The following is a 15,058-nucleotide window of genomic DNA, read 5'->3' as shown; positions in this document are numbered from 1 at the left end:
GGAGACCAGCTGGTGGTGGTAGCATCCTGGCAGGATGGATACGGCGTGGTGACACACAGCAGGGATGCACACAGCAGCCATGAGGTCTGTGGCTTCTTCTCATCCTCTCCTCCCTCTCCTTGCCCAGGTGACTGAGCTAAAGAGCCTGGCCAACCATGTTGTGGTGGGCAACGTGTCCTGCGAGACCAAGGACCTCTTTGCAGCTTTGCCCCAAGTAGTGGCCGTGGATATCAACGACTTGGGCACCCTCAAACTCAGTCTGGAGGTGACCTGGAAGTGAGTATCTCAGCAGGCAAGGCTTTGCTGGTTTGGGGATGGCCAACATGGCAAGAGCTGGCCTGCCTCAGGCTTTCTCCCATCCCAAAACTGGGTTGCAGTTAGGGAAAACCACACAGGTTTTCAATTACAGAAAACTCTGGGGGAGGGTTCTGGGACCTAGCTCAGGCTGTCACACATCTCTCACCTCCCTGCTCTCCTTCCCAGCCCCTTTGACAAGGACGACCAGCCCTCAGCAGCCAGCACTGTCAACAAAGCCTCCACGGTGAACAAGAGGTTCTCCACCTACAACCAGAGCCCACCTGACACTCCTTCCCTGCGGGAACAGGCGTTCTATGTAAGTGTGCTGCCAGGCACACCCTGGAGGGGTTCCACACAGGGACATTCCCAGGCCACATCCCAGAGGGAATGGCATGGCTGAGGCACGGGTTGGGCAGCTCCTCCCCAGTCATCCAGCTGCAGCTCCCTGGTGCTGGCAGCGGCTCCTGCCACGCTCACAGCTCCTCTTCTCTCTGCTCAAAGAGCCTGGGGCGGGTGGCTGACAAGCAGGACTGGTCCTTGGTGGACATCTTTCGGGAGACACTCTGCGAGAAGCTGTCTCAGAGCTGCTCCTGCAGCGATGTCTCCTCGGCTGAGCTCAGGAGATGGCCGCAGCAGGGCCGTGTAAGTGCAAGGGCTGCAGCCAGCCAGTAGCTTAGTCCAGCAGTGTGCCTATCCTGCAGTAGCTGTAGCAGCTCCTTGTCTCCCTCCACACGCCCTTGCTGATACTCAGAGCCCTGATCCTGCCAGGCTGGGCTCTGACTGGCCCTGGGGAGATGGTCCCCGAGGTGGGGCAGCCTGGGCTGCATGGGCCAGCCCTGCTCTTCTGCCCGCCTGCCTCCGTGCAAGAGCTGGGCACTAGTAAGTAGAAGGCCTATCCATGTCTCTGTGCCAGTGGTGGTGGTGTGCTGTGCCATGATGCTGGTGTGACACCAGTGCTGGTGTGATGCCACTGGCATGATGCTAACTAACATGGCATTCAGTGATGGTGAGACACCGGTGTGATGGTTGATGCTGGTGACACGGCTGTCACCATCCTTGCAGCCATGGGTCATGTGGTGGCTTGTGTCCTCAGCCTCAGGTGTTACACCCTGTTGTGGCTGTGCCAGAGCTGCCATTCATGCCGAGGAGCTGTTGGCTGGGGAGCTGGACCACCCTGGCGTGGTGTGGGATGCAGGGCTGGCAGAGGCTGTCGGGTGCTGTCACAGCTTGCACTGGGGGTCAGCCAGCTCCTGCCTCTGGTTGAAAGGAAGGCAGCTGAAGGAGCAGTAGAGTCTCATCTGACACCATTTCCCCCCTCCCCAGAACATGCTGCGGCGCCAGGAGGAGCTGGAGAATGGCATGGCCTGGTCCATCTCCTCCGAGTCCTCAGACGACTCCTCCAGCCCCCAGCTGTCCGGCACTGCCCGCCATGCCACCCACAAGCCCATTGTGCAGCCTGAGGTGCAGGCTTCTGCCCCTGCCATCGAAATCTCCTTCTCCCAGCAGCCAGAGGAGGCTGGGGCTGGGGCTGGTCCTGGTCCTGGTCCCGGTCCCGGTCCCGGTCCCGGTCCTGGTCCTGGTGCCAGCAGCATCAGCAGTCCCCCCACTGGGATCCATCAGGAGGAGCAGGGCAGCCGTAAGAAGGCTGCGGTGGCCAACGGGCACGTGCCCTACTCCCGTACTCTGAGCCACATCAGCGAGGCCAGCGTGGACGCCACGATGGAGGCCAAGGCCACCGAGAGCCCCTGGGAGCTTGAGCCCAGCCCAGAGGACACAGAGATGGGCGAGCAGAACGCAGAAGACCCCCTGCCTGCTGCCTCGATGCCAACCGCTGCGGTGGCCGGGCAGGACAGCGGTGCTGAGCCCAAGCCCCACAGCACTGAGCCCAAGCCCCACGGCACCGAGCCCAAGCCCCACGGCACCGCAGCGTGGGCCACCACCAGCTGCCAGGCCCAGGCTGGAGGGGCCGAAGCAGGGCAGAGCCAGGTGCCAGCTCAGGGTGGCTGTGGCACTGGGGTCCCCACAACGCCAGCACAAGCCCCCCCAGAGGAGAGGCCCGTCCCTACCCCGCCGCTGCCGGTCGATGTCCCCGAGGTGCCGCGGGGGAAGGTGGTGGATTCAGGTCTGGAGGAGGCCATTGGCCTCCTGGGCTCGGCTCTGGATGATTATCGGGGGCAGTTCCCTGAGCTGCAGCCCCTGGAACGGGAGCTCAAGCACCTGGAGGAGATACTGCTGGTAAGTGGCTGCAAGCAGTGCCTGGGGCAAGGGGGAGGGGGCTGTCCCTGCTGGCAGTGCCTAGGGATGATGAGGACAACGAGGATGATGGGGACAATGGGGATGACAGGGTTCACAGAGATAATGGGGGTGATGGGGATGGGGTCATCCCTGATATCAGTGCCTGGGGATGATGGGGATGGGGTCATTCCTGCTGGCAGTGCCCAGGGATGATGGGGACGGGGTCATCCCTGCTGGCAGTGCCCCAGGACACAGGTGGAAGGGCTGCCTTGCCTGGTGAGCCAGGGTCCAAGCCTGCCATACCTTCCCCCCCAGCAGAAGCAGGGCATCTTCCTCAGCCGGGCCTCCAGCATCAGCCTGACAGTGGAACATGCACTGGAGAGCTTCAGCTTCCTCAACACCTCTGACATGGAAGACTCGGAGGGTTCTGAGGAGGATCCCCTCCACGATGAGAGGTGCACAGCAAGGTTTGAGGGATGGGGCTGGGGGCAGGGTGCGGCCCTGGGGCAGTTGGGATGGAGGATGCCCAGCTCTTTCTGGGTGTCAGTGCACATTTAGACCACCTCAGCACAGCTCAGGGCAGCACCAGCTTGAGAAGCAGCAGGATCTGACCCTTCTGGTGGCATGATGCTGCCCCAGTCTCTCCACGGGGCCTAAGAGGCAGCCTCTGTGCTCCTGTGCCATGCTCCCCATGATATCATAGGTCCTACAGAAACTGTCCAGCATTGCCCCGTGGGTTGGGAAAGGTCAAATCCAGGTGTCCCATACTGAGCCTCTGCCTCAGCCCCTCCCTGGCTTGCAGGAGGGCTGTCAGACCACGGCGGGGAAGCAGAGCCCCCAGCACCAGCGAGACGGGGGCAGATGACACCGGGATGTGCAGCGGCTCCGAGGCCAGCACCGACCCCATGAGCACAGGCAACGAGTTCCTGGATAAGGCCCTGGTGCTTCACCTCCACACCTGCAACCGCCTGCTGCTGGTGAGGACAGCACGGGGACAGGAGACATCCCTGGGGGGGGGGAGATGAGAGGGGGATGCTGAGCTCCATGCCTGATGTCCCCGGTGTGACTGTGCCTTTGCAGAAGTTGGGCACCTTCGGTCCCCTGCGGTGCCAGGAGATGTACGCCCTGGACAGGCTGCTGCGGGAGGCCCAGGTGCTGGAGATCATCTGCCAGCTGACGGAGGAGCGAGCGGGAGCAGCCGGATCTGCTGCCGAAGGTTAATTCCTGGTCCTGGAGCTGCAGGACCATCGGTGCCACCCCAGGGGCAGCATGGGGCTAAGTCCTCCCCTACCCCTGACTGGCGTGACCTGGGGGAGCTTGACAGCATGTGTCCCCACAGTGGTGCAGTTCTCGACACGGAAGGAGGGCGTGTTGTCCCTCTGGGACCGTTGTGTGGAGAGGCCCAACTTCTACACCTGCCCCGTGGAGCGGTTCCTGCAGGTGGTCAGCACCCAGCACGCAGCACCCATCAACGAGCGGCACCCCGGCCTGGCTGATGTCGGTGAGCAGGACCACAGCCCCCAATTAATGATCATGAGTGAGGTCTCGGGTCTGCCAGGAGCCCCACAGGGGGTGGCCGTGGCTCCTGAGCACCCTGACCCCTGCCCTTTCCCGCAGTGTGTGTGAAGCTGGTGGAGGACGTTCTGAACCGGCGGCTGCCCCGGCGGCCGGGCAGTGCCCAGAGCGAGCAGGTCACCATTTTTCAGTACTGGAGCCACTTTGAGTCACTCGGCCCCCTGGTGCTTGACACTTACATGATGGAGCTGGCAGAGGAAGGTGGGTGCCTTCCCTGGACCCTCCGTGGGGGGCTGGAGCATCACTGTAGGGGTTAACCCTGCAGTACCACCATGCTCACTCTGGGCATCGCCCAGAGGCTCAGCCACCCTTGGGGTGGGCAGGTCAGCCCACACCGCCTTCCTGAGCACCATGGGTCCTTGCTGTAGGTCCCCAGCACCTTGGCCCGGGTACCCCAGCAGTTCCAGGCATTGGGGCCACCTCTGCCTGGATGGGTGTGCGGGGTGCCTGGGGATGGGTTCCCTGCAGTGACAGGGATGCTGTCACTGGGGTCCTCACCCCTCGGCTCAGCCAGCGGTTCCCTGCAGCCCTGCTGGCACAGAACCTCAACTCTGATGACCAGGACGTGGTGCTGCGTGCCCTGAAGCGTGTCCCTGAGGGCCGCCTGAAGAAGGAGGGACTGAAGGCACTGAGCCTGCTCCTTGTGGAAGGCAACAGCAAGGTGGTGAGCGCCGTGTCAGCCCAGCTCCGCAGCCTGGCAGAAAACCCACGGTTTCGCCAACGGGTAGGTGCCAGGCAAGCTGGGGACAAGGTGGGATGGCTCTGCGGTCCTCGGGGTGCTGCTCAACCCCTGGGTGGTGGCACTGACCCCTTCCTGTCCCCCAGGCTCTCGTGTGCTACCTGGAGCAGCTGGAGGATGAGGAGGTGCAGACACGCGTGGCTGGGTGCGCGGCACTGGGGTGCCTGAAGGTGAGAAGGGTGCGGGGCAGGAGAGGAGTCAGGGCTGCACCTTTAGGAGGAAGGGGAATGGCTTCGAGCTCTGGGGACAGAGGAGCTAGTGGTGCCCTGAATGTGTCAGAGAAGCAGGCAGGGTCAGGCTGGGAAGAGAGACAGGGAAGTGTAGCGGGAAGAGCCTTTCTTGCTCCTGAGGCTCAACGAGCTGCTGGCCTCTCCATTGCCTCGCACAAGAGTGAGCTTCCTCTTTGTGGGTGTGTGTCCCACCTTTATTGGCCCTCTGGTAATAGGGGGCCTGCCCTAACCAGGCACAGGTGGACTCACACCCACTCTTTGGCAACTCGAGGCACCTGGTTTATCTTGTTTCTCTACAGGGAAGGGAGGGACAGGATGAGGGACTTCCCTGTGCTATGGGGCTGCTGCACCGTGTGCTGCCTCCCCCTCGGGGCTGTGTCCCTACTGCCAGCCCCACTCAGCCCCCTGTCCCTTTTCCTGCAGGCCAAGGAGAGCATTGAGCAGCTGGTTTACCTGTGCCAAACCGACAAGGAGCCTGTGCGGGAAGCAGCCAAGCAGAGCCTGATGCTGTGTGGTGAGTGTCCCACTGCTGCCCTCTGCTCCTTCCCCACCCACTGCATCCCAAGCAGCATCCCCAGTGCTGGCAGTGCCTGTGACAGAAAGGGGGTCCTGGGCTGGTCCCTGCCTACCCCACCCACTGTGCCCTGAGCTCTGAAGGGCAAGAACAAGCTGGAAGTGAGGGCCAACTGTCTTAGCAGCCACAGAGCACTAAGCTTGGTTGTTATTTTTGCTAGATGGCACTGAGAGAACCATCTGAGTGGGTTTCTAGGCCTCCAGATCGTGGCAGCTGCTGCTCAGGTTGGGACACATGAGCTGTCCTTGTCATCCCATCCTTGCTCCTGCTGCTTTGCTCACGAATGTCTCCGTCTTAGAGCCTGTCAGCCATGTCACATTTTGGAGTCGTGTGTGTCTTGGTTGTTTGCAGAGCCCATCTCCATGGCACTGTGGCACATCTAGGCTCCTTGTGTCCTGTGTCTCAGCAGACTGTCCGTGTCACCACCTCTTGCTGGGGATGGCTGCAGATTTCAGGGCAGATTTGCGTGCATGGGGTGCCGGGTGAAGACCCCAGAGCCAGCTTGTAGGGTGGTCAAGTGCATCCCTGTGTGTGCCCGGGGGTCCTGGGGAAGCCCTCGGGATGCCTGTGCCACTGTGTGCAGATGTGCACAGGTGTTGGGAGTTGCTGGAGCTGGCATAGCACCAAGCCCTAGACCCTTTGTCCCAGGCAAGGATCCCAAAGCACGGGTGATCCCACCCGGTGTGAGCAGGGGTACAGCAGGCAGGGATTTGCAATGTCTCGGTCAGAAGCTCTGGGGGGCTTTTTCAGCTGAATCCCAGCCCAAAGGGGTGCTAGGGAGGACAAGAGAGGTCTCCACTCTGTGGCCGTAGCACACCAGCTTGGCTCTGCTGGGCGTTCACCACGTTTCCCTGGAAAAGCCAAGGAAGGTGGCCGGGAACGGGCAGAGGAGAGGGCTCCTGCAGTCAGACTCACTGACCACAGCGTGTGCTTGCAGGGGAAGATGGCAAATCAGCTCACCGGCGCCTGGAGGAGACCATGGACAACCTGCCGAGGATCTTTGCCCCAGCCAGCATGGCCAGCACGGCTTTCTGAGCAACCAGCCACCCAAACCCACCCGCCACCCCTCGAGGGCCAAAGCCACCGCTGGGCCCACCCTCCCCGGGCTCGTGGGGCCGCTCAGCCGCCGGCAGCTCAGCGCAGTCTTACCCCGGAGCCGCACACTGCCTTACGGAGCACCGCGCTTCCCCGGCCCCACCGGGTGCCACGGCCGCACCCTGGGCAGGGCTGCACACCCCACCCTCCCGTAGTGATATTTAAAACCACCCCGGGGAGGGTCTCCACAGCCCCCCCGGAGACGCCCCGGATCCCTCTGCCTCCTCTCGCCTTCCTCTGGCCGGAGGACCTGCACTTTGTGAACCACACCTGGGCCGTGGGGACTGCTGCCACGCACCACCCGGAGTCCCCAGGACTTAAATAAAAGGAAATATGAGATATTATTAATATATTCTGCTGGCGTTTCTTCTTTCCAGCTCCTGTCCCTCCCTGGCTGTGGCTGGAGGGAGTGTGGTGAGATGTGGCCCCCCCCCCCCCAAGCCCGGAGCTTTTCCTGGTCTGCTGGGAAGCGCTGTGGAGGGCAGGGGCGGGAGAAGCAAGAGAAGGACAGACAGACAGACAGAAGGATGGACGGAAGCTGCCACCTCTTTTTGTTGTTGTTGTCATTTTATTTTATTTTTTATTTACAGATTTTTGCAGAAAAACAAAAGCAAAAAATTCTTTTCTATAATGTCTCTATAAATCTATATATAATGTAATTACAGAGAGTGACTAATTTTGATTTTAAACAAGAAATAAAACCAAACCTTTAATGAGTGACGGGGTCTCTGTGCGGGTGTTTCTCAGGCTCTACTGCCTACAGCAGAGTCAGCTGGCAGGACAGCAAGCTGGAGGGTGTCTCAGGGGGCAGAACTGTGATTCCTGGCCAAGCCCGGGTGCAGGACAGCAGCTCTGTCACCCAGCAGAGGGCATGGCTGGGAGCAGAGAGGGTTGTCTTGGCCATGGGGGTACCCAAAGAAGAGCAGACTTCTCCTTTTCAGCCTCAGAAGGAGCTTCCACCTCCCCTGAGCTTTGCAAGAGTTGCTGAGATGTTGCCAAACTTTGCTGGGCATGAAGAAGCATAACCCAAGGTGGCACAAGGTGGCCACGCTGAGGCTATGCAATGCCCAGCCCAGGGAGCCACCCAAACCAGCCCTGGTTTCCAGTGTCTCCTGTACCCATGGGGGGGAGCCCCAAGCAGGGGTCCAGAAAGCTGGGGACAGAGGTTACATTTGGCACCTCTTGGTGGGGGTCTCATCACTGAGACACAGTGGATTGGACATGGAGAAGAGTTGAGGTGGGAAAGGACCCTTGGGAATGATTATCTGTTCCCCACTGCTCAAATCAGGGTCAGCTTGGGACTGACCACACCTGGTGGGGTTTTGACTGTCTCTGAGGATGAAGACACCAGAACCTCTCTGGGCAACCTGTGCCAATTCTTGACCATCCCCATGGGAAAGGCTTTTTAGAAGTGTAACTCCAATCTCTCTCCTTCAGTTTGAGTTTGGTGCATGGGGCAGCCCTGAGGAGCATCTGCTCTGTCTTCTTTAATAGGTATTAAGAGACGTGGGTAGGAATCCTCCTCTCAGCCTTCATGTTTCCAAGCTAAACAGTCTCAGATCTCTCGGCCTCTTCTATGACAGCTGCTCCAATCCCTTAATCACCTTAGTGGCCATTATGGTCCAGGGAAGGGAGTGAGTTGGAGCAGCCAGAGGCAGGAGCTCCCCAGCACTGCCCCGTGGTGCTGCCAGCCACCCTCATGGAGCAGGCAGTGATGTCCCATCCATCCAGCAGCACTTCCTGGGCTTCCTGAGCAAGGTTCCTCCACAGGTTACAGCCTCCACCTCCTTTTTCCTCACGGGAGTGGAGCTTTTCTGGGTTCAGGGCACAGCCAGCTTGCAGCTCCACACTGGTGCTGTGCAGCAGGCAGTAGTGCACGGGGTGTCAGAGGTGGGACACCACCTCAGCATGACCACTCTTGGGTGCAGTTTTAGCTGCAGATGGGATTGCAGAGGTGCTGCATCACTGCAGGCTTTGCCTCCTTCCATGTGCTCCAGGGGCTGGACATGCCCCAGGGAGGAGCAGTGTTTCTCCCAAAGCACTACAGCCCACCTTCAGCTTGTAGGCAGCTGATGTGGGACGTGGGTCCCAGCTGGCACAGGCAACAGTGGACAAGAAAGAGGTGGGGGGTGGCCCAGCCATTTTAGATGTTTTGGTTTCTTTTCTCCCCTGACTAAGCCCTGGAAATAAAACTAGACAATGCTTCAGCAGGAGCAGGGGAGCAGCCTTCTGTCATGGCAGGCAGGGAGCTGCAGGGCAGGACAAAATGACTGCTCCTGGAACTGCAAGGAATAATCTCATTATTGAGCTGGCTTTAAGAACTTCTAGCAGGAAAAAAAGCGAAATAAAACAGATGAATTTTGGAATGGATAGCCCAGCCCCTTGTTCTGAAAGGGGTCTATGCCAGCATCTCCAGGGACACTGCCAGGTCACCTGGAAAAAAGGGGAAAAAAAAAAGGAGTCTTGTTTTTTGGACAGCACTCACTGAAAACATTCGCTGCTGTTTGCATTCTGCTTGTTTGGATTTTTCCTTAGGGCTGAGGAGGAGAAACCACCACCAGAGCCAGCTGTTTGAGAGGAGGCAGGGGACTCAACGCATCCCTCTAGGACTCGACTTCTCCCTCCAGGACTTTACATCTCCTGCAGCCCTCGCAGGGAAACCGCAGGGCTCGGAGATGTTGAGCTCCCCGGGAGCCACTCTCCCAGCAGGCAGAGGGGAGGGAGGCAGCACAGAGCACGTTTTGCAGCAGCGTGTTCGCTGCTTCAGGGTGTGCCAGCACCTCGCCTGCCAGCCAAATCTGTGTCAGCACTTCAGACATCTCCCTTCCCTCTCCCAGGGACGTGCTGGTGCTCAGCAGCTACTTGCTTTTCTTGTGGGAGGGTGTCTCTGTCACGGTTACATTATCCATGTGCTCTGGCTTTGGAAAGATACTGCTTTTCCCCATTTGGTACTTTTTTAACTTAAAAACGTACGGATTCCTGAGCACTTTGTGGTGTCAGTTTCAACCTGCTGCTCTCAGGGAAGTGTCCCCAGGAGCCCCTGATCAGCCAGTGCACCCTCCTCTTGGCCAGCATCAGGGCTGGTGGGGCTACCCAGGTTGTGACCCCGAGCAGATGCTGCCCCTTTGGAGTGCCACAAGCTCTGATCAGCTCCCATGTAGGTAATTACTCCAATCTTGATTTGAGGGGGGTTACAGATTGGAACTCTCTGGTTGGAGAAGCCCCAGAGTTGCACCTCTCACCTTATCCCAGGCTGGTATGAAATCATGTTTCCAAGGCATTCACTGGGGCACACAGAAATTATTCCAACAGCCAAACAGTCTGCACTGAACCACAGCAAAGCAGCAACCTCCTCGTGATCCCTCACGTGTTCCTCGCAGGGCTGTCAGGCACATATGCACAGGCTTGTTCTCCAAGAACCACTCCTAGGGTGACAGCTGGGGCCTCATTTCACACACAGAGACTGAAGTGTGCTCCAGGCACTCTCCAGAACTTAATTTGATGCTGGCTCTCCAGCTCAACTCCTGTCTCCCTTAGAGCTGAGCGAGGAGAGAGGTGTGGTGAGTCCTGGGGGTGAGGGTGGTGGAAGCACGGAGCTGGGAAGAGCAGGGAACGAGGGGGTGGGCAGGAGCTCCTTGGTTTCAGCTGGTGGACAAAGCACCCCAGGGAAAGGCCTCACTCAGGCAAGGTTTCCAGAAGGAGCATCTGCCTCTGGGTGTCTCATTTGGAGAGGCTTGGAGGATGGTTTTCAGGAGCACCCACAAATTAGGCCTAAACCTGGGAGCTTGAATCTTCTGCACATCAGTTCAGAAACACCTCAATAGGTCAGGCCTCCCAGCACCTGCTGGTGCTGGTACTGGTGCTGGTCTGGAACCCCTTTGGCATTAGTCCAGGAAGAGGTAGGTATTTGCCAGGACAACTTCTGCCTCCTTCCTGCTACTAAAGACAAGTGGCCTTTGGTCACAGGATGGCTACAAACCATAGGATGGCATCCTCAGCACTCATTTTGTCCCAGCGCAGGGCTCAGGATCTGGAGGAGCCCATGGGGGGATTTCACACACAGCCACTGCTCCTCCTCACCATTTTGATTCAGGCCTGAAATAAGTTTTGAGCTCGATGCAGGATTTATGCCTAGACATGAAAGATTCATCCTCCTCCTCTGAATTACAGGGTGAGAATTGATGGCTTGACAGCTTACACTAAATGTAAATGGCTTTAAAAAAACGCAGGCATCTTGTTTCACTTGACATATTCCTAGCAGATTCTCCACTGAATTGTTTCCCTCTCACACCAACCCATATAATGGACAAAGGGAAGGCAGTGGATGTAGGGCTTTTTTTGGACTTTAGCAAAGCTTTTGATACTCCAGCAGGAGTCGGGTTCAGGGATCCTCCTGAATTCCTTCCAACCCAGAATATTGTTTCTGTGCTTCAAATTTCCCATCTGATGAAGCCCCTGGAGGTCAGGGTTGGGGGCTACCCCCTGTTCTCCTGTAATTCACGGTCAGCTTTGCCACTGCTTTGTAATGATTTTTTTTTCTTTTTCTCCTTCAGCCCAAGCTGACAAATAGCTACTACACCTTGTGACTGAAGACAGCGTGTCCCCTCTGGCCACTCGCTAAACTGCAGCTCCCCACTCCAAGGAATTCCTGGAGTCAGCTTGGTGTCACAATCCTCGGGAGATTTCAGCAGCCCCCAGAGGAGCAGTGGTGCTCACAGCACTGCCACTGGAACTCTGCTCCTCCCCAGGATGGGGGAGCTTAGGAAGCAAGGGGAAGCTTAGGAGCAAGGTCAGGAGCTGCTGTTCTCACTCACCACCTCCCTGCCCGACTTCTCACAGACCCTTCACCTCTCCAGGACACACTCAACCAGGATTTAAGGACAGGGTTTGCACACATTCCTGGATGCTGTGCTTGTCTGATGGCTTTGTCACCTGCTGAGCAGGTTGGGGTAAAGCCCAGGCTGCTGAGCAGCTTTAACTCTGCCCTGCAAGGACACCTCTAGAGGGAGAAAATGCGAGGCAGGGTTTCTGATCTGGCTTTCAACAGCCTTGTAACTCTTTGGTCCCAGTAGGAGGGGTTTGTGTTGAGGTTTCTTGACGTTTGGTCTTCTTCCTGAGTTCTCGGCCTTATTGTCCCTCCACGGATGGGCAGGTGAGTGAAAGAAGAGGAAAATGCAGCTTCAATCAAAGGCATCGAGCTTTTGAACTATTAATATTTTAGCCTATGACCCAAGCTTCACTTCACATGTTTTTATGGTCAGATCATACAAAGAGGATGCAGCATGAAACCTGTAGAAATCTCCCTGCCTGTCATCAGCTAGAGGGCTGCAGCAATACCAGAGATGAGAAACTTTGTTAAACCCAGAAGATTCAGCAACACAGGAAACTGCGACAAACGTGAATTCCCATGCCTTGTTCTGGATGCCACAGCTGTTTCCACTTCTCAGGGGAAAGCTGTGGTGCCCAACTCCTGGCGGGCAGGATCCAACCTGGTTCCCTTGCCTAGGAGCTCCCTACCAAACACCTGGACCACATCCACCAGTCCTGCACTGCTGAAGCAAAGCAGAGCAGAATCCTGCTCGTTTACCAGCCTGGCAAGCCTAAGGTCCTTTAAAACCACCAGGAAAAAAAAAACCCCGTCCAATTCCAGTAACTTATTTATAAATCGCCCTACAACTTTCCTAGCGATTCGGTCACAGCAGCATCGCTCACGCTGCTCCCAGCTTCACTCTTCACACGGGCTGACCTCTCCTCAGCATGTGGGAAGGTGAAAAAGTCAGGACTTTTGTTGCTTTACTCTGATCCTGCAGCTCTGGCAGGGCTGACACAACTCCCGTAGGTGCAGAGGGGGTTTTTAGCCTGGGGGGGCAGCGCAGAGCCAGGGGCTGGGGAACTGGCGGCTGCTGAGGTGTGACAGGAACAGGGTCCCCCTGCTGAGCCACCGCCACCCCTGGGGCTCTGAGGGGGCACCTGCCCCACGAGGCTCCCTCCGGCCCACCCCGGGATTCGCCCAGGCCGTGCTGGCGGTGTCGGTTCCCCCTCCCTGTGCCAGGCAGCCGGAGCGGAGCGGTCCGGACCGGACCGAACCCCTGAGGGGAAAAGGGCGGGACCGGCGCTACCTCCCCCTTCCCCCTCCCCTTCCCCCTCCCCCCCGCCCGCCCCCGGCAGCGCGTGACGCACGCACGCACGCACGCGCGCCACCGCCCCGCGTTTGAAGTTGGCGCGCGATCCGCGGCCCCCGCCCGCCCCTCCCATCCTGCCCCGCGCGGCCGCTCCCCCCCCCCACCCCCCTCCCGCCTCCCGCTCCCCCCTCCCTCTCCCTTCCCCCCCCACCACCCCCCCCCCGCTCCGGCCGGCGGCAGCGGCAGCCGCGCTGGCGCAGGCGCAGTCCGCCCGCCCGCCGCCATTTTGTGTCCGAAGCGACTGTGGAGCGATTAAACCGCGAGCTGGTGCTGGGCGCGAGCGGCGGCCGCGTCAGGGCGGGCGGGGCGCGGCGGCTCCGCGGGGCCCGGGGGCGGCGGCGGCGCGGGGCGGCGGCGGGGCCCGGCGGCCTGAGCGAGCTCGGCGGGGTGCGGGCGCAGGTAAGCGGTGGCGGGGGGTTTGCAGTCGCTTTCTCCGGCCTCTAGGTGTCACGATGGGGCTCCGGTTCGGCTGGGGCCCCGCAGCGGCCGCCGCCGGGGAAGCAGGGGGCTTTGTCTCCCTCTATCGTCCCCAGCGCGGCCCGCGCTTGCCCTGCCACCGCCGCCATTCCCCACAGCGCGGCGCTGGGCTGCGGGCCCGCCCGGACCTCCCTTCCCCGCTGGCCCCGACCGACCGGGCCGGGCCCCCGGCCGCGACTCCATTTTCTTTCCTTTGTCTCCTCCGCCGCGCCACCGAAGCTGATCACCGCCCCCTCCCCGCCACGCGAGCCGCCGGGCCTTCCCCTCCCCCCCCCCCCAACCCCCCTTTCCCGTCCCTCCCGTCCCTTCCTCCTCCCCTCCCCCGCCTTCCCCGCCCCACCGGGCCGGGCCCGCTGCCCACCCGCCCCGCCGCCTTCCCCCCCCTCCCCCCCCCCCAAACGCCAACCCGCACCCCAAATCCCCGCTCTCCGTCCGCCTCGTCGCGCACCTCTAAGAGAGGGGTGTGTGGGTGGACTCGGCCCCGTCGCCTTCCGCCCGCTGCCCGCGTCCTCCCTGGGTGTCCGGTGGGCCTCTGGCCGCCGGGGGGGGTGAGGGCTGCGGCGGCTGCGTGTCCCGCTCCTGCCGGCCGCCGCCTCGCTGCGCTGGCGTCTGCTGCGGAGTGAGAGGCGCTGCGAGGCGCAGCGCGGGACTCGAGCTCCCTCTGCAAGGCAGGCTGAGCAGCGCCATGCAGCACCGGGCCGCGGGCACGGCTGGGGGGCGCCCGCTCTCGCCGCGCTGACCGGCAGCCAACCCCCCGTTACATCCCCCCCCCCTCCCCGATACACACACACACACACACACATCCCCGCCGCCCCCCCCCCCCCCCCGGGGCTCGGCTCCCGGTGTGCCCCCCACCTCCGCACCCCGACGGGCTTTAGGCCGCCGCGGCGTGGTGGGGAGCAGCGTGGCGGCTGGGCTGCTAGGGACACGGCCACAACTTGTTCGGGCACTTCGCTTCGGTTTGGACCGGGATCTCGTCCCCCGCAGCCGGGCCCGCCACCAACCCCGGTTTTATTCTACCGGTTTGTTCTACGAGGTGGGGACGGCATCGACACAAACCCCCGGTTCTTTCCCGATGCCGGAGAGGCAGCCGCACATGCTTGGTGCCCGAACAGTTTTTGTTTTCCTGTCGACATCAACTTCAGATTTCTCGTGTGAATGTGTTTGTGCGGTTATCAGATTTAGCCCTGCCTTAGCTCGGTGAAATGACTTTGATAGAGGGCTTTGGCCATGTTTTATGCATCCTTTTCTGTTGGGTGTAATCCTCAGGACTTGCCTGCTGGCTCCCTTTTACTGTCTGTGACTTCCCCTTTTTTACCCAGTCTTTTCCCTCAAATCGATGCATGGCTGTTCCTCAGCTCCTGCCGGTTACTGAATCCTCGTAATAAACTCCAGAGGCGTTATTAGAAGCATCTGAAATACTATTTACCCCTTCCAGTATATCTGGGTTTTGTTTTGGTGCAGGAAGCACGTAAATATTTTCTCAGCTTTTCCAGTTTATTCCGCTTGTGCTGAGCCTGTTGGATTTGCAGGAATCTGCTGGGTGGAAGGAATAGCTCCATGTTGTATTCAAGCTGGTTTTATTGCTTTAGCCGCACCTAACACTTTACTTGAGTGCAGAAGACATCGTTAGGACTGAAGGAAGGAACAGTCT

At 59.7% G+C, this 15,058-nt stretch overlaps 2 protein-coding genes across 12 annotated transcripts in view; both read left to right on the top strand.

The window, feature by feature from the left end:
• The window catches only part of RIPOR1 (RHO family interacting cell polarization regulator 1), a 30,258-nt gene extending 22,793 nt beyond the window's left edge, over positions 1-7,465 (top strand). For 4 of the 8 annotated variants that reach the window (XM_030457933.1, XM_030457926.1, XM_030457934.1 and 1 more), the window contains exons 11-22: positions 128-276; positions 484-613; positions 1,621-2,532; positions 2,848-2,999; positions 3,335-3,509; positions 3,613-3,748; positions 3,872-4,033; positions 4,150-4,308; positions 4,635-4,831; positions 4,933-5,016; positions 5,500-5,590; positions 6,588-7,465. In XM_030457933.1, coding sequence (XP_030313793.1) covers positions 128-276; positions 484-613; positions 1,621-2,532; positions 2,848-2,999; positions 3,335-3,509; positions 3,613-3,748; positions 3,872-4,033; positions 4,150-4,308; positions 4,635-4,831; positions 4,933-5,016; positions 5,500-5,590; positions 6,588-6,685 — 2,445 coding nt within the window. In that variant the 3' untranslated portion in view covers positions 6,686-7,465. Of the gene's footprint in view, positions 1-127; positions 277-483; positions 614-1,620; positions 2,533-2,847; positions 3,000-3,334; positions 3,510-3,612; positions 3,749-3,871; positions 4,034-4,149; positions 4,309-4,634; positions 4,832-4,932; positions 5,017-5,499; positions 5,591-5,810; positions 5,875-6,587 lie in introns of all 8 variants that reach the window. The other 4 variants (XM_030457931.1, XM_030457930.1, XM_030457927.1 and 1 more) reach the window with 4 other exon arrangements.
• A 5,817-nt stretch (positions 7,466-13,282) lies between these two features.
• CTCF (CCCTC-binding factor) overlaps positions 13,283-15,058 on the top strand; it is a 37,366-nt gene continuing 35,590 nt past the window's right edge. For 2 of the 4 annotated variants that reach the window (XM_030457936.1, XM_030457935.1), the window contains exon 1: positions 13,283-13,326. The gene's annotated coding sequence lies outside the window, so the exon portion shown is untranslated. The remainder of the gene's footprint in view (positions 13,327-15,058) is intronic. The other 2 variants (XM_030457939.1, XM_030457941.1) reach the window with 2 other exon arrangements.

Source organism: Calypte anna, chromosome 11 (genome assembly GCF_003957555.1).
Source record: "Calypte anna isolate BGI_N300 chromosome 11, bCalAnn1_v1.p, whole genome shotgun sequence".
NCBI lineage: Eukaryota > Metazoa > Chordata > Aves > Apodiformes > Trochilidae > Calypte > Calypte anna.
Note: the sequence above shows the minus strand (reverse complement) of the source record. Positions and strands in the feature narration are given on the sequence as shown.